Genomic DNA, 24,250 nt, shown 5'->3' with positions numbered 1-24,250 from the left:
TTTTCAAAACTATTTTAAGTATGGATTTACTTATGTAAAGATAAATTTTGGTTTTCAAAGCTTACACTAAGACTCTTTACAAAAACTATTTTAAGTATGGTTATACTTACAAAGAAAATACTTTTTAGACTTTTTAAAAGTATCATACTGCTGTTAGCAGAAAACTTGTAACTCCCACCAACCTTGTGTTGACCCTCAAAACTACACGTATTCTCAGGGAATCAGTAATTCAAAGCATTCAGACGACGGATAATCATGGATTTCAGGCAATCTAGTTTACTAGTTTTTGTTATGTCTGCTTACATGTTAAGTCAATTACTGTACTATTATTATCTGTAAGAACCTTGTATTCAAACTTAATGATGGAATACAAATGTTGTTTTGTTTATTGTTGTACTTGTGCTATATATTAAGTTTACCTGTGATCCATAAACTTAGTCGCACATCTCGACATGTTCCGCCACCTCGGTCGGGGGTGTGACAAACTTAGAAGATGAGTCGCTCCCCAAACACACGCGCCACGTCTAGGCCAACTGTCCAAGGTCTTTTGACTTAATCCATTAAGCCAAGGCTTCAAATTCTCATATATGGTTCTTATTAGTGTATTAATGGATAAAGTTTCAAACTTTATCTATTAAGATGGTCCAAACAAACAAGATCTAGAATCTTAGCTTCCAAAAAGTTTAAGAAAGCATTTTTCGACTTAATCTATTAAGTCCATGCCTCCAACTTTTAGATCTGAATCAACATGATGTCTAAATAGATAAAGATTCCAACTTTATCCATAATAATGACACAAACTTCCAAGATCTAAAAGCATAGGCCAAGAAATATCCAAAAACCCATTTTCTTCATGCATGGAGTAAAGAGAGCTCTTGCATTCACTCTTTACTCCACCAAATCATCTAATCTAAACTTAAATGTGATTCAAAGCTCATGGAGTTCTTCAAAGTTCATGGAACAAGTGAGAAAGATACCAAAACTCATTAAAATGGACCAAAATACCAAATACTCACAGATCTAATGATGAAACACAATAAAACTTGGAACTTTGTGACTTACAAAGGTCCAGAAGGTGAATCAAGGTTGTACATTAGATGCAAAGCTCCCTTGATTATTTTTTCTTGTTTACTTCACTCTAGAGCACCAAAGATCACCAAACGAGGGCCAATATGAATTTTAGGAGAGAGGTTGAGCTCAAAACCCTTCAATGGAGGCTAGGGTTTCATACGGGTCGTTCAAGAGGTCATGGAGACTGAGAATGATAAAACCCTAAAGGTTAATGGCCTTTAAATACACCCAAAACCCTAAGTAAAACGTTCAACCCATGGTCATAGGCTCCGCAAATCCATATACGACAAATTAGTCGTGCCTAAATAAACAGAGGTGCCCCACGCCCTCAACGTAACTCAACAGATTTTTCACCGAATGCGATAAATGGCTTCCTACTTTTCCTAATCATTCTACTTTCTTATGGACTATAAAAACCCCAATAAAATAATGGAAAAACATAATCACAACTCGAATGTTACAAAAAGTACGAGTCTAGTCATATTCAACATTCCCGAATAGTTGTTTCGACTATTGTATACTGGGAGACAAACATCTAATAGTGGCGAAAATTTATTGTAAGGAAAAAGTTTGTTACGCATGCCTCAACAACATTCTCCCGCCAAACGACTTGAATTCGATCGTTTTGTTCTATTATGTTTTACATGTTTTCGGGTTACATCATTTGGGTATGGTCCACATTAATCAGTAGTTTGGTACATATTCCTAATGAAGTCTTTATCTTATTACAACCAAATTTTTATGATTAGTGCCCCGAATCGCCCAAGTTACAGTGGTCAAGCCGTATTGTCTGTGCGTCGCATCATATGCATGTTTTCATGTTTGTAAGAGGAAAGTAGCGTGACAACATTAATTGCCAGGTTCGGAAACATTGGTGTGGTGCCAGACTAGGATCATACTTCTTGCTCGAGAGTATGACGGCTACAAGTTTGGCTTCTACGGTTCCTAACAACTACTACTTATTACTAAACTTACAGATCTTGTCAAATGTCTAAATATATAACTGGACTCATCGGTTCAAAACTTCAAATATATGCCATTAAATGCATAGCCATATTCAAATTCATGGATCAACCGCTAAAACAAATGGAAAGCGAAATAAATTAATAAGGCCAACTCTCTTTTCTTTTCGGCGTATCACAAAAGAAATTATAAGGTTAATTAAGGAATAACGAAATTATATAAAACGGGAAAGTGCCATATTCTACACGCTTAAAGACTTTGAACCAGAATGAAAGCAACGGTCAACCCAACAGGCTAATCGTCCAATTAAATTCTTCCCAGTTTTCTCTTTGAAATGTGCCCCTATATTTTCGCAAAATTACAAAAATGCTTAGATTGTAATTCTTACGCCCAAAAATCATTTACATAATGTTAATAAAGAATTGACAAAATGGCATAAATTGCCCAAAATAAAAAGGCTCACCAACAAATCCAGAAAATAACAAACTGCCATAAACAAAGGACCGGTTTTGGCAACCAGGCTCACCAACAAATCCAGAAAATAACAAACTGCCATAAAGAACCGGTTTTGCCAACCCATCAGTCAGTTTACTGTTAAAATTTTTCACAATCTTAATATATATATATAAATCAAAGAGAGTTTTACGCATATGTTTGTATATCCACATAAAAAGGTATTGAAACTTTTCATTATTTTTTTATTTTTATTTTTATTTTTATTTTTGTTGTTGGTGTTATTTGTTTGTTAAATGATTGGTCGAATTAAAAAGCTAATATGTTTTATTTATTTATTGGTTTTGTTTCTAGCTCAATCCAAATATATTTTCACGACATGTAAAGTTTATTTTATTTGTATGGATTTAAAGGTTGAGGGGCTTATTTTTAAATTTTGTTTAATTTTTTTGAAACAAAACCCAATCTACTCATAATTACCATTATGTCTTAAATACTAAAGGGTTTTTAGTCTAAGGATAAGATATGACCATCTCAATTTAGACCAAGACTCCTTATGGCATCCATGCTAAACATTTTTATTTTTTAGCTAGTTTAAGATAAATTTAAAATACTTAATTGGTACAATATCAAATACATCTATAAAGAAATAAAATTATATTTAATTCCTAAATTATAAAAAAAATCATTATTCTTTCATTTAAAATCAAATAAAGTCTTAACTAAAGATAATTCAATTGGTAATGGATAACACGATTATTTTTTGTATAAGTTATATTATAGTTTTTACAATTTAAAAATATTTATTTTGGATATATATGTTCTAAAATAAAGTTTATTAAAAGAATGCCATGAAAAAAGAAAATAGAAGCAGGAGGGCCCACAAGATGCAATAAAAGATAATATGATTGGCTGGTGCTACGTGTAGTAAAGAATCGATGGACGGAGACCAAAAGTCAACCCATGTCAATATAATTGACAATTCACAAAAATGCCTAAACTAATAACACAAAAAGATAAATGAAATAATTTTAGTTTTAGAAAGTTATATTTAACTTATAAATTCATATTTTCTTGTAAAGTTTTTGACTCTGCTATTATATCACGTAAGATACAAAAATATATAGAATTAATAAACAACCTTTTATTAAACTTATATTTTGGCCATATATTTGTATATTATGGTTTAATATACAACCAATTAAGATACAAAAAAATTTAATTGGCAAATACTATGAAATACATTATATTTTGGTCATTTCTATAATTTTACGATTATATTTTAATTTCATCAATAAATCATATAAATTTTATAATTTTTTCTATTTTGACATGTTACATTGTAAGGTTAAAGTGGTTATATATATATATATATATATATATATATATATATATATATATATATATATATATATATATATCAAATTTCATTAGATTTAATAAAATAACACTAAACTACTAAATTGATAAAATTTTCTATTGTAACTATTTTAACTATGTCACAAAAAAAAATTGTCAATCTTTTGAAAAATAAAAATAAAAAGAGTTGGGTGAGATAGGCGAGTCAATGAGTAAAACGCCCTAAAACGGCACAGTGGCCACAAAAGCGGGCTAAAACACGACTTTGCCTTTTTCCATTCCAGACTTTTTTTTTTTTTTTTTTTTTTTTTTTTTTTATGATTTGCCGATCATGATACTGCTTCCATGATAATACTATGTGATATTATCAAGTTAGCCTTGCATTAGGCTTGAAAATAGAATTAAGTTTAAGAAAGTAAACTGACCAGAAAGGCGAATCCAAAATTGCTGTACCGTAATAAAACTTTGCTTCTCCAAATATAATTCAGACTTTTATTGCAGAGATGTTTTTTACAGAGGAGGGATTACAAGAAAGAAAGGGGAAATTGGCTTTCAGCCTGCCTAAAACATAAGGTAGAGGCTCCTTAAATAGATCAGGAGGACTCAAAAACAAACAAAACCTAAATTATTACATTTAGCATTGGCAGACAACTTTTAAGAAAAGTAGAAATGACTTTTTGTTTGATTCTTCTGGCTTTAATAATGTCTGACGAGTAATTTCCTCTGTCTTCAATAATTCTTGAAGAATATATTCTGGAATGGAAAAAGGCAAAGTCGTGTTTTAGCCCGCTTTTGTGGCCACTGTGCCGTTTTAGGGCGTTTTACTCATTGACTCGCCTATCTCACCCAACTCTTTTTATTTTTATTTTTCAAAGTTCTAAAAATCTTGTTATCTGTTTATGGTCCTGCTTGATTTTTATGGTCCTGCTTGATTTTGGTATCAGAGCCATGGAATACTATGTGATGTTACCTCATTTATTTTACTCTTCATGAGTATATTCAGTAGATTCAAAAATAGTAATAAGCATGTGATTAAAAATCAGTTAATAGAAGAATATGAAGTCCCAAAGAATTTAGACCTTCTTAATAAATGGACAATTCCTAGTATCAACCCTAAATTTATATATGAATTAGGAACTTTTGAAGAATTAGGTTTTATCCAAACTGTTAAAACTACAGAAGAAAATTTAACTATGAATGAAGATGACATGACAGTTCAGTTAATAACTCCACAAGACATAAATAGATATAAACATATTTATAATTATTTGCATATTGGTTTGGTGCAAATTGCTTTTAAACCATTAACACTACAGGGATTACCTGAAAGTTTTTTAGCAGTTCTTAGGGATGCTAGAAATAAAAATTGGAAACAATCTTTAATGGGTATAATAGAATCTAGCTTGTCTCATTGACCGGTATATTTTAATGTCTACCCAAATTTACAGCTTTCTTTATCTGATAAAAATATTTTTCAAGCCTTAACATTAAACGTCAAAACTCATGGTTATAATTATTTACCAGGATCAGAAGTAATATGTATATGTTATCGTATATATTATAAACCATTAAAAACTATGAATCCTAAATGTAAGATAGTTAATAAACCTATAAATGAGACAATTTTAATAGAAAGTAATTTTGATGTGTCAAAAATTACAACTAGAAAAGCTATAAAATGGGAGGAAATAAAATTTCCCCAACACTGGATTTTAGAAAATAATATACCACCTACACCTTTAATAAATAATAATATAGAAAGTATTATGCAAACTTCTGATGGCGTTGTTACTATTGAGTTTAACAAAGAAATAGAGCATAATAACGACCTAATAAAACGAACAAGATCTGCAAGATCTTCACATTTATACATATCACCACTAGATTATAACGTAGAAATTCCCTCTACTCGTGCTTCTGTTGATAATAGAAAGATAAACAATTTAAATATACATGATGATATTGTGTATGAAGCGGAGGCATCTACTCCTTCTGAAATGAATTTTACAGTTTAATGGATTTAAAAGAAAAAATAGATTTTAGTCCTGGTTCTCAGGCAAGAAAAATTATTTCAGAAGAATTTTATTCGAATAAATGGATATTTTTTAAAGAATGGTTATTTAAAAATTATTCTAAAGAAGAATTACAAGAAATACAAAATAGATTTTATGAATATTTATCCTCTATAAATCAAATTATACATTTTATTCCTTGGTTTGCTCATACTTTTTTACATAATATTCACAACATAGAAAAAGATTATACTCTATCGGGAGACAAAATAATAACAAGTATATTTCCACCACAAGTCCCTTTTACCATTACAAATAACAATGTTACTATAAAATTTTCGGCTTACCAAAAACTTTTTGAAGAAAAGACTCTTACAATAGATGTTAATCATATTAATAGTATGATTCAACAATTAAATTTCCATAATTTATATTCCATAATATTAGGAGAACAGTTAATGGACTTACATAAAAAATTAGAAAATATAAATTCACCCATTAACAATAAAGATATAATAATACAGAAAAAAGATAAAAAACAACAAATAAATGCTACTATTCAACCCCCACCAAATATTACTGGTTATAAACTTAAAAATTATGATTATATGCTAGATATTCTGCAAGAACAAATGAAGAAATTACAAATTAATACTATAAATAAAGACTCAGATAATGATTCAGATAATACTCAAATAAACAAAATTAACAATTATGATAGCAAATTTGCTAGAAAACCTGTTCAAAGATTATATTATTATCCAAGACCGAGCCCCCAAGATGTCCTACATGAGGAACAAGAATATGAAATTAATAATAGTTATAGTGGTAAAAATGTTTACGAATGGAATTTAGATGGTTATACTGAAAGACAAATATATAACATGATTCATAGAATGTTAATGTATAGTACAATTGCTAAAAATACAGGAAATAGTGATAAACAAGTGGCTAATATGTTAATTGCCGGATTTACTGGCCAATTAAAAGGCTGGTGGGACAATTATGTGGATGAAAAAACACAACAAGCTATTCTTAATACAGTTAAAACAGAAAATGGAATAACCACTCCTAATGTAGTTTATACTCTAACTTGTACCATAATAGAACATTTTACAGGAAGATGGTCAGATAATTCTGAAAATATCCGTACTCTATTAAATGGACTATTTTGTAAAACTCTTACATCTTTTCGATGGTATAAGGACACTTTCTTAAGTAGAGTAATGGAACTTAATGATTGTAATAGTGTTTACTGGAAATCCAAATTCATAGATGGTTTACCAAATCTTTTTGCTGAAAGAGTTAAAAACCAACTAAGAATAGATAATACAATTCCTTATGAAGATTATACGTATGGGAAATTGATAGGAACTTGTATACAGGAAGGTTTAGCCTTATGTAGTGAAATAAAACTAAATTACCAAATTAAAACCCAACATCTTAATGAAAAAAGACAATTGGGAGAATTTTGTGATCAATTCGGAATACAAACTAATAACAATAGGAGGAAACAGAAAAAAGAGTTTCAACAGAAGAAAAAATATTATAAGAGAAAACATAGTGATCCTAATAAAAAAGATAAACATATTAAAAAAAGATTTAATAGAAAAGATTATAAAAAACCCCCTACTTGTTTTTCATGCGGGAAAATGGGACATTATGCTAATAAATGCAGGAATAAAAAAATAAAAAAACAAATTAATAATATGAATATAAGTGAGGATATAAAAATACAATTAATAAATTTGATAGATAATTCGTCAGATGAAGAGGAGCTCTCAGACGAAGATTCTGATATAAACATAATAGAATATGATTCTGATTATTCGTCAAAATCTGAAGAAATTGAATGTAATTGTGATAATTCAGAACAATGTTCATGTAACATAGACCACCAATTATACCTAATACAGTCTCAATTCAAAGATGAATTAACTATAAATGTAATTAGTAATGATATTGCAAACTTATTAAAAGAAATAAATGATCCAGAAATCAGGCAAAAAATAATAGAAAATCTAAATACTAAGGAACAGAGTACACAAGAAGAAGGGATATATTCCATGAAAAACGTTCATGATATGTTAAAAGAAAGAAGAAATAAAAATTCCGCTAATACACCTACAGTACAAGATTTACAGCTTGAAATTCAAAACCTAAAACAGGATATATCTAAGATAAAAAATGACCAGCTAATAAGCAATCAAAGAATTAACAAATTAGAAAAATTACAAAATAACCAAGATATTGGTACCAGTAATGACAATTTCCTTCAGTCCATGGAATTGGTAATATCTAGAAAATGGCATGTCACAATTAATTTATTTATTACTTATAATTACCAAAGAAGTTTTGTTGCCCTAATAGATAGTGGTGCAGATTTAAATTGTATAAGAGAAGGTTTAATACCTACTAAATATTTTCAAAAATCAACACATACGTTAAGAGAAGTATCAGGTTCTAAATTAGATATTAGATATAAATTAACAGATGCAAAAATTTGTACAGAAAATGTTTGTATACCTATTAATTTCACGGTAATTAAAAATATGAGTAATAATACTATGATCTTAGGAAATCCCTTTTTAGAGATGATATTACCCCTAACTATTGACAAAGATAAAATCATAGGATCTTATAAGAATCAACCCGTTATACTAAATTTTGTCTCGGACCCTTATTCTATCTGGGTCAATGAGTTGAATTTAAAAAGAAACCAAATAAATTTTCTGAAAGAAGAAATCAGAAATGTTCAAATAGATGAACAACTAGAACAACCTAAGTTACAGGAAAAAATTAGATTTTTAACAAATCAATTCTCTTTGAAAATATGTAATGATCATCCTAATGCTTTTTGGGAAAGGAAAAAACATATAGTTACACTTCCTTATGAGGAAGACTTTAATGAAAAACAGATTCCTACCAAGGCAAGACCTTGTCAAATGAATTTCGAATACTTAAATATATGTAAAAAAGAAATAACTTCCTTATTAAATAAAAAACTAATACAACCTTCCAAATCTCCATGGTCATGCACTGCCTTTTATGTAAATAAACATTCTGAACAAGAAAGGGGAATACCAAGACTAGTTATAAATTATAAACCCCTTAATAAAGTCTTAAAATGGATCAGGTATCCTATTCCTAATAAAAAGGATTTATTAGACCGATTACATGATTCTTTAATATTTTCAAAATTTGATTTAAAATCAGGATATTGGCAAATACAGATTGATAAGAAAGACAGATATAAAACTGCCTTCAATGTTCCTTTTGGACAATATGAATGGAATGTTATGCCATTTGGCCTAAAAAATGCCCCTTCAGAATTCCAAAATATAATGAATGATATATTTAATCCTTATAGCAATTTCATTATTGTATATATAGATGATATCTTAGTCTTTTCAAAGGATATTCAAGAACATTTTGGTCACTTGCATACTTTTGAAAAAATAATAGTAAACAATGGTTTAGTAATATCACAATCTAAAATGTCCTTATTCCAAACAAAGGTAAGATTTTTAGGACATAATATTGAAAAAGGACAAATTATTCCTATACAAAGAAGTATAGACTTTGCTGCGAAATTTCCAGATGAAATAAAGGATAAAACTCAGCTACAAAGATTCTTAGGTAGCCTAAATTATATATCGCCTTTTTATAAAGATTTATCAGCAGATAGTGCAATTTTATACGACAGATTGAAAAAGAATCCTTGTGCTTGGACTAATGATCATACTCAGGCAGTTAAAAGAATAAAAGACAAAGTTAAAAGTCTACCATGTTTATCTTTAGCTAATCCTAATTGGGAAAAAATAGTAGAAACCGATGCCTCTGAAATAGGGTTTGGAGGAATTTTAAAACAAATCCACCCTAACAGTAAGCAAGAATTCTTAGTCAGATTTCATTCTGGAAAATGGACTCCTAGTCAAAAAAATTATTCTACTACTGCTAAAGAAATTTTGGCATTGGTAAAATGTATTCTCAAATTTCAAGATGATTTATATAATCAACATTTTATTATCAAAACAGATTGTCAGGCAGCTAAATTCATGTTTAATAAAGACTTTAAACATGATGTTTCTAAACAAATGTTTACTAGGTGGCAAGCTACATTAGCATGTTTTGATTTTGAAATACAATATAAAAAAGGAAGCGATAATAGTCTTCCTGATTTTTTAACTAGAGAATTCCTAAATGAGTTATCACCAGCTAAGACAGTTATCACATGAAATTACTAATATAAAAAATTTAATTAATAAGGCAGATGTTGAACTGGCTAACTTAGCAAATGAACCATATTCTAGTAAGACAGGAATTAATTAATTTAAGATTGATAGGATTAAGGATCCAACTCAAGAATCTTGAAAACAAACTCTTATTACTCTTAAATTAACATTTCCATTTGCAGGATGAATCCCAATCGCGGAAGAGGCCATCCTTCATATAGAGGTGGTTATCATAGAGGTCGGGGAAATCCTACGGCTTCAAGCAGTTCTTATAAAACTGGAAATTCATCACAAACAAATGATCAATCTCTTCCAGTTCCTGGAAGCCCATTATATGAGGAGTTTAAAGCATTTTTGGAATCAAAAAGGGAAAATACTCCCACTCTCGCTCAAATGATCACAGATGGTGAAACCATCAACGATAATTTTGAATATAAGGAATCACCTCATAGAGATAATATTATTATTTTGGAACATAAAGATATAATGCTTTATTTTGAGAATAATGACGATCCATGGTTTTTAATGACCAGATACTTGGATACAGCGACATACGCTGGATATTCTTACAAACAAAGATTATATTATGAAAATATTTTGAAAATAACCGGATCAGTTGAATTTTCTCATTTTACATCCGGAGGTAATACCAGTGTTTACAATTTTAGTAAAGCTATTATCAAAAAGATCATATCACCTGAGGAATAGGGTTTAAGTACCCTAAAGGAAAAAGAATTTTTAATCCATCCTTCAAAAATACCAATGAAATTTACATATTGGGATTATATTGAAAGCTTTCATAAAGCCTTTTTATATGAAAATCCTCAGAGAAAGCATACTTGGTTTTTTAAAGTATGTGAAAAGGTTTATAACCAAAACAGAGATATACCAAATTGGTTTACTAATTGGTGGATCTCATACGGCCCGAGTATAGATATCCTCCCTGAGGAACCATTCAGAAAATTATATGGGGAATGGTTACCTGTCTCTCCAAGATACCGAGACCAAGTTATACCCTTGAAATCAGAAGGATTGGAAGTAATATCTTCTATGCATTTTTTCATGGAATTTTCTATTCCTTGGATCTGGAAATGGTCCCCATATGTGGATTATACCCCCTCTAAATTTCCTTCCCTACAAAGGTCATACTTTACCAAATTTTGGCCTAAAATGCTTCAAAAGAATCCAGAAACAAAAACCCTTAATGCTCAGGAAACAATTGATCATATCAATCAACAAATTAAGAAATACCAAGACCAAAAACTCTTTTCGGAAATAGCCTCCTCAACAGCAGTGACCCCCTCAACTCCTCAAAAAGTTAATTTAACCAAAGAGGAAATGATCAAGTCATTCAGATTATATTGTTCTGAATTAAAAGAAAATCTTAAAAGATTTTCAAAACATGATACAGATGAAGGTTCAAATGAAGATATTCAAGATAATATGTCAGTTGATAACCAAAGCCAAGGCCAATCACCATGCTTAGCAGGGGAATCCCAGCCAGATGATGAAGAAGTTCCAGATGATGAACTCCCAATTGATTGTATAATTGACATGATTGAGGAGTCAATCACGCAAAGAAAGAATCTTTCAAAAAACAAAAAGACATCACCACAATAGACTATAGGTGACAGGTGGATGGACCAAAATAAAAGAAGAATATATTCTTCAAGAATTATTGAAGACAGAGGAAATTACTCGTCAGACATTATTAAAGCCAGAAGAATCAAACAAAAAGTCATTTCTACTTTTCTTAAAAGTTGTCTGCCAATGCTAAATGTAATAATTTAGGTTTTGTTTGTTTTTGAGTCCTCCTGATCTATTTAAGGAGCCTCTACCTTATGTTTTAGGCAGACTGAAAGCCAATTTCCCCTTTCTTTCTTGTAATCCCTCCTCTGTAAAAAACATCTCTGCAATAAAAGTCTGAATTATATTTGGAGAAGCAAAGTTTTATTACGGTACAGCAATTTTGGATTCGCCTTTCTGGTCAGTTTACTTTCTTAAACTTAATTCTATTTTCAAGCCTAATGCAAGGCTAACTTGATAATATCACATAGTATTATCATGGAAGCAGTATCATGATCGGCAAATCATAAAAAAAAAAAAAAAAAAAAAAAAGTCTGGAATGGAAAAAGGCAAAGTCGTGTTTTAGCCCGCTTTTGTGGCCACTGTGCCGTTTTAGGGCGTTTTACTCATTGACTCGCCTATCTCACCCAACTCTTTTTATTTTTATTTTTCAAAGTTCTAAAAATCTTGTTATCTGTTTATGGTCCTGCTTGATTTTTATGAAAATATAATGGGTAAAATACATGAAAACTATAGTGTGTTTTTATTTAAATATTATATTCATTTCTTTTTAGAAATAATAAATTGAATGTCCTACAAAATAGAAAACTAAGAGAAAGTACATGATAACTAAAATTATTTTAATAATTCATATACAATAAATTTTTTAATTACTTTATAAAATAGTTTTCTATTAATTCCTTTTGATAAACTAATAAATTTGTTATTATAAATAATTATAAGAACATGATAAAATTATAAAAACATATTGTATCATTTGGGTCAAGGAAGTCTTCCCGTTGGAAAAGAGTTTGAATGGCATATGTTGTAATTAAAATCTCAATTTTTGGTATTTCCATACCAAATTCATATAAATAACAAAACCATTCAATACAAGACTGAAAAAATTACGCCATTGTCGGCCGGTAAAAGATGAGCAAGAATGGAGCTGGAAGGTCTGCACTTCAGCAGCAGTTCCAATTTGGAGCACTTGTGCTGGTGTTTCTCTCTATCTGTACTCTTTCCTTCTCAGAGATCATCTTCGAGGAGCGATTCGATGGTAATTTTTAGCAATTGTGAACTCGTATCTTACTTTTTGCAGCATCTAGTGATTCCAGTCAAAGTTTTAAGCAATCAGATAACAAAAAACCTAATGTTTTGTCAAATCAACCTGCTGATGTTACATAATCTACCGATTTTAAGTTAGTCTCAAGAGGCTTTTAGTGTAATACCGAAGTGAAGTTTTAGATTATCAGTGAGAAATGTGTTTGAAGAAGTATTTCTCGTTGTACGTACATGTCGTGTAAATACGTTTAGGATTTCGTGCTACAAGTAGGGATTTTACGAAGGAGAATCATATCTCAACAAAAACAATGTGAATTTGGGATTCAACCTGTTTCGTAAGTCAAATTGCTGTTAGTTTTTGCAATATTGGCGGATTGCTTTGCGATATCTCATATCTGTACACTGCATAAGCTTCTCGTGTAAAATGTAAATGGAGAAAGAGCTGCTAATTCAGAAATTTGCGATAATTTAGGGGTTTTTGAGGGGCCATGCCTACCATAAACGTAGTGCACCTTTACTTGATCAAGTAATGTGTTGTTCTTGCTTTGCGCTTTGAATCTGATGACTTAACTAAATTTCTTCATTTTTTTTTTCAATTTGTGGGAAATAGATGGGTGGCAGAGCCGATGGGTGAAATCTGATTGGAAAAAAAGTGAAGGAAAAGCTGGATCATTTAAGCACACAGCTGGATCATGGTCTGGTGATCCAGATGATAAAGGTAAAACATTAACATTTCCATGTGTTGTAATTGGATATATATATATATAAATTTTTTTCTGAAAAGTCTTCTTTAGGAAGGGCCCATTTTTAGGAATAGTCTCATGGTTAGTTTGTCTATAAAATCTTGCAATCCTTTAGACTGGATTTTTTTCCCTTTTTGTTCCATTAGTTTCTATCCTCACCAAATAATCACCTTTTTCACATTTGTCTATTTCACAAAAAAATGTTGTAATTACTTTAATCACAGAAATGACCAAAATGGGAGGTCTTTTGTCACCAGATAACCACCTTTCACACATTCATCACAAAATAACCACCTATTTCACAACAAGGTCTTTTGGTGAATTAGTTTAAATTGCAAAATTACTTTCTAGACAATTTTTTTACAGAATCATATGAACAAATGATTTGAACAAACAATTTGATCATTCTGAACTATTTCAGGCATTCAGACATCAGTTGATGCCAGACATACTGCCATCTCTGCAAAAATCCCAGAATTCAACAACAAAAATAGAACATTGGTGTTACAATACTCTATAAAATTTGAACAAGACATTGAATGTGGTGGTGGTTATATCAAGCTTATGTCTGGATATGTTAACCAAAAGAAATTCGGTGGTGACACTCCTTACAGGTTTGTCTTTTCACATCTTTTTATAAAAGAAAGAAGGGAAATCTCCTATAAAGTCCCTACATTTTGACCTCATATTCAATTAAGTCCCTTTATTATTTATTATTTCTGATTAAGTCCTGAATACCAGTTAAATTATTCAATTGTGGACAATTTTTCAAATTAGCCGGTTTCACACTTAGAAATCTTCTATAAAGTCCCTACATTTTGACCTCATATTCAATTAAGTCCCTACATTTTGACCTCATATTCAATTTAACTGGTATTGGGGACTTGATCAGAATAAATAAATAATAAAGGGACTTAATTGAATACGAGGTCAAAATGCAGGGACTTTATTGGAGATTAAGAAAAAACAACAATAATTCTTACTTTATTAATCTTTTTGCTTTTTTTTTTGTAAGTTCTTTCAGATGCTTAACAATATAAAGTCTCCATATTATTAGTAGTAGTGGTGTTATACTGTTATGTTACAATGTATTAACTTTTGTTTGTTTGTTTTATTTTTTTGAAGTGTAATGTTTGGACCAGATTTATGTGGCACACAGACAAAGAAGCTTCATGTTATTGTTTCCTACCAAGGGCAAAATTATCCAATCAAGAAGGATTTGCAATGTGAAACAGACAAGTTAACACATTTTTACACTTTTGTCCTTAGGCCTGATGCAACTTATAGTATTTTAATAGATGGTAGGGAAAGAGATTCTGGAAGCATGTATACAGATTGGGATATCCTTCCACCTCGTAAAATCAAAGATCTCAAGGCCAAAAAGGTCATTTTTGGAATTTTCTATTGACCTTTAAACATTATATTTTATATTTTTTGTCCTTTGAGCTACATTTTCAATTGTCTTTTTTTTTTTAAAACTTTGCAGCCTTTGGATTGGGAAGAAAGGGAATATATTGAGGATCCTGATCAAGTAAAGCCAGAGGTAGGTTTCAGATTTTATGATGTTAGGGTTAAATGGAAGAAATAGCAACTTACTTTAATTTATTTTCTTTATTATAAAATCCCACTTTCATTTCTTCCTTTTATAATTTTGTCCTTTGAAAAATTTACTCAATTATAGCAATGTCATTCAAATACAAAGCAATTTTCACTACTATAGTTGCATTTAGAAATTAGACCTTTGCTTTTATTTCTTGTTTGTTTTTTGATGTGTTTTTTTTGTTAAAAGTTATTCTTATATTATTTTGTATCTCAGGGCTATGATTCAATCCCAAGAGAAATTCCTGATCCTAAAGCTAAAAAGGTTAGTTGATTAGTAAAGTTAAATTTGTATTTGTATTTGTTTCTTTTCTTCTTAGACTTCATATTTTAGTTAGACAATATAAAAAAATATTATTACCTTTTTAGTAGTATATAGCAAATATATTGTTTTTTTTATATAAATAAAACTTTGTTTTTAAAAGCACATTTGAAATCCAAAGAAAATGGATTTTAAACAAAATTAAGTGAATTAAATAACTTTTCACATCCAAAAAAAATAATTCACTCTTGGACATATTATAGTCCAAATTTCACAACTTTGGAAGAAAACAGAAAGTTGTTTACTAAAAGTAAAAAAGTTACTAAATTTCATTAAGATAGAACAAATCTAAAACTTGGTTAGCTATTTAGTGACATTATCCTTTTTTATTTTTTTTTTATTTTTTTTTAAATCTTGTTTAGCCTGATACCTGGGATGAAGATGAAGATGGAATATGGGGAGCACCAAAGATACCAAATCCAGCATACAAAGGGCCATGGAAACCAAAGGTATAAATAGATAAAGTTTTATTTACCCTTAAGATTTTGTATAAAATCATACCCATATTTTATAATTTTTAAAAAAACTTCTCTTTTGATACAGAAAATTAAAAATCCAAACTACAAAGGGAAATGGAAGATCCCTTATATCGATAATCCAGGTACTAAAATGCTATATATAAGTATAGAACTTCATGTTAGTGTTTTAATGTTTATTATTTTATATTAAATTTTAGGAAATTGATTTACATTTTCTTTTTGTTATTTGCTTAGAATTCGAAGATGATCCTGATTTATATGTGCTGAAGCCGATTAAATATGTGGGAATTGAAGTTTGGCAGGTATGTTGAGAATGGAATGGAATTGTTGATTCCATTGGAATGGAATGGAATGAAGAATTGCAATATAACCTATTTCTATTTATATAATGTTTAATGACACAAATCTCTTTAAAATATTCATGATTTTAATTCGATTACAGCTTGATTTTCTGAAAATGTCTACAACATATATATGGTCCCTATGGTTTAGGGTAATTTACGCGTTTGGTCCCTAACTTATTTTTTTAACTCGGAAGGTCCCTACTGTTTGTTTTTGTTATTCGCTTGGTCCTTGTTTTACCTAAAAAGACTATTTTGCCCTTGATTTTTTAATTTATTTAAATAAACACACCCACAACCCCACCCCCTCACCTTACCTTACCTACCCCACGATTTTTTCCTATTTAAATAATAATCTTTTTAGGTAACACAGGGACCAAGCGCGTAACAAAAACAAACAGTAGGGACCAAGCGCGTAACAAAAACAAACAATAGGGACCTTCCGAGTTAAAAAAATAAGTTAGGGACCAAACATGCAAATTAACCCAAACCATAGGGACCATTCGTGTAGTTTACTCTTATAATTATAATCTTATTCGTGTTATAATTACTGTTTGTTATATTTATTTTTGTAAATTAAAAATTCATTAAGGAGTGAAGTTAAAAAACTTTACATTGTTTTTACATATCATAAAAAGTTCACTCCAACCAAAAATAAGAAGCAATTTTTTTTTATTGTAATCTTATTTGGGTCTTAGTTACTTTCATTATATATATATTTTTCCTTTTCCAAATAAAAAAGTACATTAATTTTAATAAACTATATATATAGAATAGAGTTAAAAGTTAAAACTATACATTCTGTTTAAATATAATAATTAAAATTTATTTCAGGTAAAAGCTGGATCTGTATTTGACAATATTTTAATATGTGATGATCCGGAGTATGCAAAAGAAGTTGTCAAAGAAATTTTCACCCATAGAGAGGTTTTTCTCACCTTAATTTTTTTTTAATTATAAAATACCAAACATTAATACATTTAATTAAATCAATTATTCAATTTTTTTTAAAAAATCAGATCGAAAAAGAAGCATTAGAGGAAGCTGAGAAAGCAAAAAAAGCAAGGGAAGAAGAGGTGATTTACTAGACTTATTAACCAATATTTTCATTTTATTATTTATTAATAGATATAAATGTTATTTATTTATTTATTTAATTTAAACTATGAAAATTTCAGGAAGCAAAAAGGGCAAGAGAGGAAGGTGAAAAAAGGAAGAGAGATCGAGACTATGGTAGAAGACACCGAGATAAGGAGCGTTACAGGGACAGATACAGGGACAGATATGGAAAGGTGAAAAAGACTTAAATGCCCTTCTCATCTTTTATTATACTATACAAAATTACAAATACAAATCTTGTTTTGATTTCTAATTTTCATTTTCTTCTAATCTGATCCTGGTTTTGCCTTTTTTTTTTTTATCCACAGCGTGGTCGTGATTATGATGATTATCATGTAAGTTTTAATTTTTTTTTTCTTTCCATCTATTAATTTGTTTTTCATTTTCAAATTCCAATTTTACCCCTACCTATTCAAACCCAAAAAAATTATTAATCATGCGTTTACAATCCTATCCTTCTCGTGCTTTGGTCAATTTAAATATTATATAAAGTTTGTTACATGTTACTAATCCTATAGTGATTATATATTTTATCTCATTTTTATCATTGTTTATATAAAATAAATAGTGATTTATAATTTCATTTTACAACAGTTCTTAACTGAATAGTCATCTGTTATTCAACATCATTTCCAAACTGAAGGGTAAAATTGTCATTTACACACTTCCAACAGTCCAAAAAGATAAACAGTTTGTTTCCATTTTGAATGGGTAATAATGTTTGTTTAGATAATTTGTTGTATCCTTACATTCCAAAAAAATCATAATGTTCATCAATTTTTTTTTAGTTTAACCGATTAAGTCATTTTGTTTATATCAAGTAAAAGAGAAACAACTATATATAACTGTAGAGATTAAGTGTTTAACCTATTAAGTTAATTAAGTATAAAAGAAACAAATTACTCAAATCACAAATAAAATATATCATCTCATTGCTTTGGAAAATGTTTGTTGATGATGTAGGATGAGCTATGAGATGTGGTGATGCATGGTCTTTAAAGTGTGGATTATTGCAATTCTGATTTTCATCTTATTATAATTATTGTAACGCTTAAATTGTTCACTTGTACCATTTTAATTCCACTATAAGCCTATATGAGCCAGATAGATTGCAGTTATTTTTGTGTGGAATGATATTGTTAATGCAAATTCATCTCGGAATTTTAAACTCGGTGTTTTATTTTCTGATCTTTATATTTTACTCTAATGAACATGAGATGCAAAATTCCATGAGTAGTTTCAAATGCCATGAAAGCATATGAAAATATGTATCCAAGAAAAACGACACTATTGAACTTGTGTTGGTCAAAATTAACAAAATAGTCAATGTTAAGTTTGGTCAAAATCGTTCGTTAATTGGGCTATGCGGTTTAAAATAGGTCAAAATAGTCAATGAGTAAGATGGTCAAAATTAACAAAATAGTCAAACTAAGTCAACAAAAGGGGAAAAAAAATCTTTGTATACCTATAGCTCTCCCTCTCGTACTATTTTCCTTTTACATTGTCAACACTAGTAATCACATTGATGTCTATCATCACGGCAATTAAAAAGTATAGAGGCCAATTTATTTGTATCGTTTATTGTTTTTTAAATCAAAATTTTACTATGAATTTTTGGGATGTTACAAGTTCGTATAAGAGCCTTGGTCTGAGGGATTCGGACACCCTTTCGGATGTGTCTGAACTCAAACTGAAGAATTGGTAATCTTAAGGAAAATGAATATTCTAAAAGATTTTTATAAAGAAAAGGGGTGTGATGCGTGCAATCATCCGAGCTCAAGTAAGTGATTCCTAGAATACCCATACATGGTGTTATGTTATATGTTATGAGAATTGCATGCTAGATTAGCGTTGAGGATATGCTCACTATTATCATCCCACTTGTACTACTATAAGCCTATATAAGCCAGATAGATTGCAGTTATTTTTGTGTGGAATGATATTGTTAATGCAAATTCATCTCAGAATTTTAAACTCGGTGTTACAAGTTGGTATCAGAGCCTTGGTCTGAGGGATGTTACAAGTTGGTATCAGAGCCTTGGTCTGAGGGATTCTGGCACACTCTTGGGTGTGTCTGAACTCAAACTGAGAAATTGGTAATTTTTTTGAAAGAAAATGAATATTCTAAAAGATTTTTATAAAGAAAAGGGGTGTGATGCGTGCAATCACCCGAGCTCAAGTAAGTGATTCCTAGAATAACCATACATGGTGTTATCTTACATACTTATAAAGCTTGCATTTTCCCTTGAATGTCATGCATTTGAAACCCCCCACAATAATTTGCTAAAACCTCATGCATTTGAAACCCCAAACCTTTTCACCTTCTTAATAATTAATCACACATAATCAATGGTAATTCATATGAGATAATATTTTGCTAAAACCTCATGCATTTGTATGGTATTAGAACATGTTTGAGTTTTTGGGTTTTAGACTTTAGTAAATGGGTAATCCGTTTGATACGTTGGATTCGAAGCTATCTTATTCGAATTACCCAAAACAAGAGAAAAATTAATAATATACGCTCATGCATGTTTTGTACAAGCCCCAATCAAAATACAATATATCATGATCATACAATTAAGTGTGTCTTTTATTCTATTTTTGGCTTTATAACAAAAGTTTGTTTACGTGGCGAAGAAAGAAAACTTGAAGATGAATATTTAGGTTGGATGTTTATATAAGATTTGTTTTAAATATATAATATAGATATAAATACACAAATGTATGTCAAATACAGCCCATCACAAATTTAATGTTATAAACTACAATATAACTCAAAGTGGTTTTCCAAATATAATGTTTATACTATAATATAATATATTAGAAGAATACCATATAGTAGACGAATCCCACATGTTGTGCAAAAATTTAGTTGCATAGATAATATGTTATAATTATATTTCATTTAAAATATGTTAGGGTCATTTGGTTATTACATTGTTGTATTAGGCACTATAGTCTCATATATTTTGAATGACTCTTACAAAAATGATGTCCGTAATTTGAATATAACGTAATATCTTATGATGTTTAATGAATGATATTATCTTCGATTGAGCACTTGGTAATTGGAATCAACTTTATTATAGTTAAAAATTTTGGCTCTGTTTTTTCTTTTTCATTAGTTATAGAATATGATTTTTTATATTAACTTAAAATATGTCACTATCTTAAAATAGATTGAGAATGAGATTTTTTATATTTACTTAAAATACGGCACCATTTTCTATTCAATAGTAAAACTAACAAAAGTCGTTAAATATATATTTTTATGAGGTTCAACATAAATAGACGACCACAAATGAGAATCCATATCTAATCAATTATCAATTAATTACATTAGATACTAATGTGTACATAAAAATTACATTTAAAATTTTAAACTAATAGTAAAAAAATTTCATTATTAATTATGATAAAAAATCTGTAAATCAAAAAATATACATGCTATTTAATCGCATACAAGTTTTATGTATGACTTATTCACAATACATTAAAACATATATAACCATATTAAACTACATAATTATCCCACTGCGTAATGCACGGGTATTTGCCTAGTGTTATATGTTATGAGAATTGCATACTAGATTAGGGTTGAGAATATGCTCACGATTCACTACAAATAAAATTACATCTATCTAGTGTCACAAAGTTTTAGTGGCACTTTGCTTTTGTGCCATTATAACATACTTTTAGTGGCACTTTATTTGTGCCGCTATAGTTTTCTCAAAAAATTGAAAATCCCTTCTCTTATGTTGCAGCGGGAAAATGTTTTTCTCCAAAAATTACAAAATCCGGCCCCTACACTTTAATTCCCTCCTATTAAAATTTTTTCCCGTTCTTTAACTTTGTAAATCCTAATCGCCTTTACCCTTCTAGTTACGTTCCACTCTCCACGTCTCATCGTCTCCCACATATTTCGTAAACCCTAATTTCCATCTCCATTCGCATAAACCGGACTCCAGACTCCAAATTGCTCGCAACCTTGTTGTCGTTTCCCCTTACACTGCTTGTTGTGCGCTCGGACCACATATCTTTGACTCAGGTACGAAATCCTTTTTTCCTTTTAGAAATCATTCACTGAAATATACGTCTAACATCGATCTTCGACTCGTATTCACGAGGAGTCAACAAGAAACCATAAAAAAAACCTGCTTCTTTATTAAGCGATAGCGCTAGGCGATTTATGGTGTTCTTTGTTCTTCACGATTTCAAGAATCACGCCCCCCAAAATCAACAATTCATTATCAATGCTACTTGAGAACATCATTGCTTTTGATATATGGAACCAACATCGTAGTACCGAGAACTAAGTAAGACAAGAGAGATTCTGGATTGTGGAGGATGTATATAATTTCTTGAGATGTATAATTGGAATTCCAAGATGAAAGGCATGACCGAGCCTCTTAAATCCTAGGTAATTCGTATTCTAGTGTTAGACTCCAACAACGAAATGTTTTTTTCTTAATAGCTGCATTGGCTTTTTGTTTGTTCATATTTACACCATGGTTTGGAGCTTCATAATGTGATGATTAACATTAGTATAAATTTACAGTTTGTATCTTCTAATAATGATTTTTGTTGACTGAACTTAATATGTTTAACAATCGTGTTTATCAAATGTTAGTCACATTAGTTAGATTTTACCCCGTGATTCACGTTTTCATTTGTAACATCCCTGTAGTAGTTGTTGTCCTTTTTATAACAACTTATTTATGTATGTTAAGAATCATTACATTCATCATAGGATGTCATTTGTGTTTCTAAACATCTTTATTTAAATTGTAATTTTGTTGGATTGTATTTGTTGCAGTCTTACAGATATAAACCAAGTGAGGAGACAATCACTTCCATCATTATCATCTCTAATGAGTAAATCTTTCAATTCCAAAATTAGCCCTGGTACTGGTAAGTTTTTTTTTTTATCTATTTGTACTGAAATTTTGTTTTTACTGAATATCTGTATTTTATTAATGCTAGAAGTCTGGCTATTTTATATCATGAAATCTGTTGTTTATATTGAAAATCTTTTATTTTCAGTTGAAAAAACTATTTTTTTTTATAATATTGGTAAAATTCCATGTTTTTACAATTCTTACTTTCTTTTATTCTCTTTCTTGTAGCTTCACACGAAGAAATGGAAAAGATTCTCACAATATAGGCTGGGTAACACGGTGTCTGCAAAATCCAGTCTCGCCTTGGAGATGATGAAGGATTTGTAGGGTGACCACACGGGTGTATAGGAATAAAGTATATGGGTCTTGTAATACAATAGAATGTAATTGAATATGGTCTATCTGAATGTAATGGAGTACATTTATATTAACCTTATTATAAATGATATATAAGGAGCGACTCTTGTTAGACAAATAAACTTTTATTTTAAGTAATAATATTGTGTTTCCATTTCTTATCTTAATTGAATTATTATTATTTTCTATTATGAAATAAGGCCTAATTTATTAACATATTTTATGTGTTAAAAAGTGCAACTAAAAGTATGAAAATAACATTTGTTTTAAAAGTTATATAGTGTGACAACCCGATATTTTCAAGTCAATGTATAATTTAAAAAGTCAATTATAATGAACTATTTGGAATCAACGAAATTAGCGTCAAAAATGAAGTGTACTAAAATATTAATTGGGATGCATAAAGTGTTAGATATCGTGTCAAGGTTTCCAAAAACATAAAGAACACTCAAATCCGAGTTATAACGAAGAAGTTATGACCAATCGAAAATCCACAACACACCCGGTAAAACACTGTTAAACGTAAAAAGTGAAACTTCAATAAAATGTTTTTTAGCCTTAGGTATCTAAACGAAAGTCGTAGATTACGTTAAACCGTGAGCATACATAAAAAGAACGCCCAAATCTGACTTCGTATGAGGAAGTTATGATTTTTTTAAGTTTCGGAACAGCGGTAGACAGCTAAAAATTCGGAATAAAGATCGAACGATTTTTAGCCAACGCGACCTAAACTAGAGTTGAAGACCTCTACAATAGTAGTTCAATGGTAAAAAGACAGACGGAAACGGACGTCAGATAAAGAAGTTATGGATTTTTAACGGAATTATCGTGTCCCGGCCTATTAAATAGAATATAATTAAAAATAAAGTCAAAACTAGCCGACGAAGTCTAAATGAAAGTTGTAGAGTATTTTCTCACCTTCGCATGGATATAAAGAATGTCAAAATCGAAGCTCGTATGCGAAAGTTACGGATTTTACAAGTTCGAGGTGCACAAAACGAGACGATTTACGCCCAGCGTACCCTCGTACGCCCAACGTACTCGGATGCTAGGCTCCGGATCGTCCACATCGCCCCCTACGCCTCTACGCCGACCCGTCCGAAGTCCGACAGTCGAAGATGCGGTCATGCATGACGCACGGGTACGCCCCGCGTAACCTCGTACCCCCAGCGTAAACGAGGGTTCCCAGCCCCTATAAAAGGGATGCGAGGGTTCCGGGCATAAGTGCTCATTTCCTCTCTTTCTCTTGCGTTTTTACTCCGTTTTGCGTGCAAGAAATATCCCGAAGCCCCGGTTTTCATACCCAAGCCCCGAAGGAAGTTTTACGCCCCCGAGATTCCCGAGAATCCTGAGAAATCCGCTTTCTCCTGTCAAAGTTCTGCCCGGTTTTCGTCTCACTTTCTTCAATCTATCAGGTGAGTTCATACCCCTACTTTTTCACGTCTT

At 30.3% G+C, this 24,250-nt stretch overlaps 1 protein-coding gene and 1 long non-coding RNA gene across 3 annotated transcripts; both read left to right on the top strand.

Moving 5' to 3' along the window:
• The first annotated feature begins 12,769 nt into the window (after positions 1–12,769).
• Positions 12,770–18,714, top strand: CRT3 (calreticulin 3). Its single transcript, XM_079077997.1, has 14 exons — positions 12,770–12,938; positions 13,554–13,661; positions 14,108–14,300; positions 14,812–15,070; positions 15,173–15,229; positions 15,503–15,550; positions 15,970–16,056; positions 16,151–16,208; positions 16,321–16,388; positions 17,262–17,354; positions 17,447–17,503; positions 17,606–17,719; positions 17,855–17,881; positions 18,510–18,714. Exons 1-14 carry the CDS (start codon positions 12,812–12,814, stop codon positions 18,519–18,521), a joined length of 1,308 nt encoding a protein of 435 aa, XP_078934123.1. The 5' UTR covers positions 12,770–12,811; the 3' UTR covers positions 18,522–18,714.
• A 2,657-nt stretch (positions 18,715–21,371) lies between these two features.
• LOC145156338 (uncharacterized) lies at positions 21,372–22,971 on the top strand. Of its 2 annotated transcripts, XR_013736621.1 has the most exons (4): positions 21,372–21,597; positions 21,680–21,969; positions 22,366–22,460; positions 22,676–22,971. It is a non-coding gene; the product is annotated as an uncharacterized LOC145156338 (long non-coding RNA). The 2 variants fall into 2 exon arrangements; XR_013736620.1 differs by having other exon boundaries at positions 21,384–21,969.
• Positions 22,972–24,250: the final 1,279 nt, after the last annotated feature.

Source organism: Lactuca virosa, chromosome 2, assembly GCF_052849685.1.
Source record: "Lactuca virosa cultivar CGN04683 chromosome 2, Lactuca_virosa_CGN04683_v6, whole genome shotgun sequence".
Lineage (NCBI taxonomy): Eukaryota > Viridiplantae > Streptophyta > Magnoliopsida > Asterales > Asteraceae > Lactuca > Lactuca virosa.
Note: the sequence above shows the minus strand (reverse complement) of the source record. Positions and strands in the feature narration are given on the sequence as shown.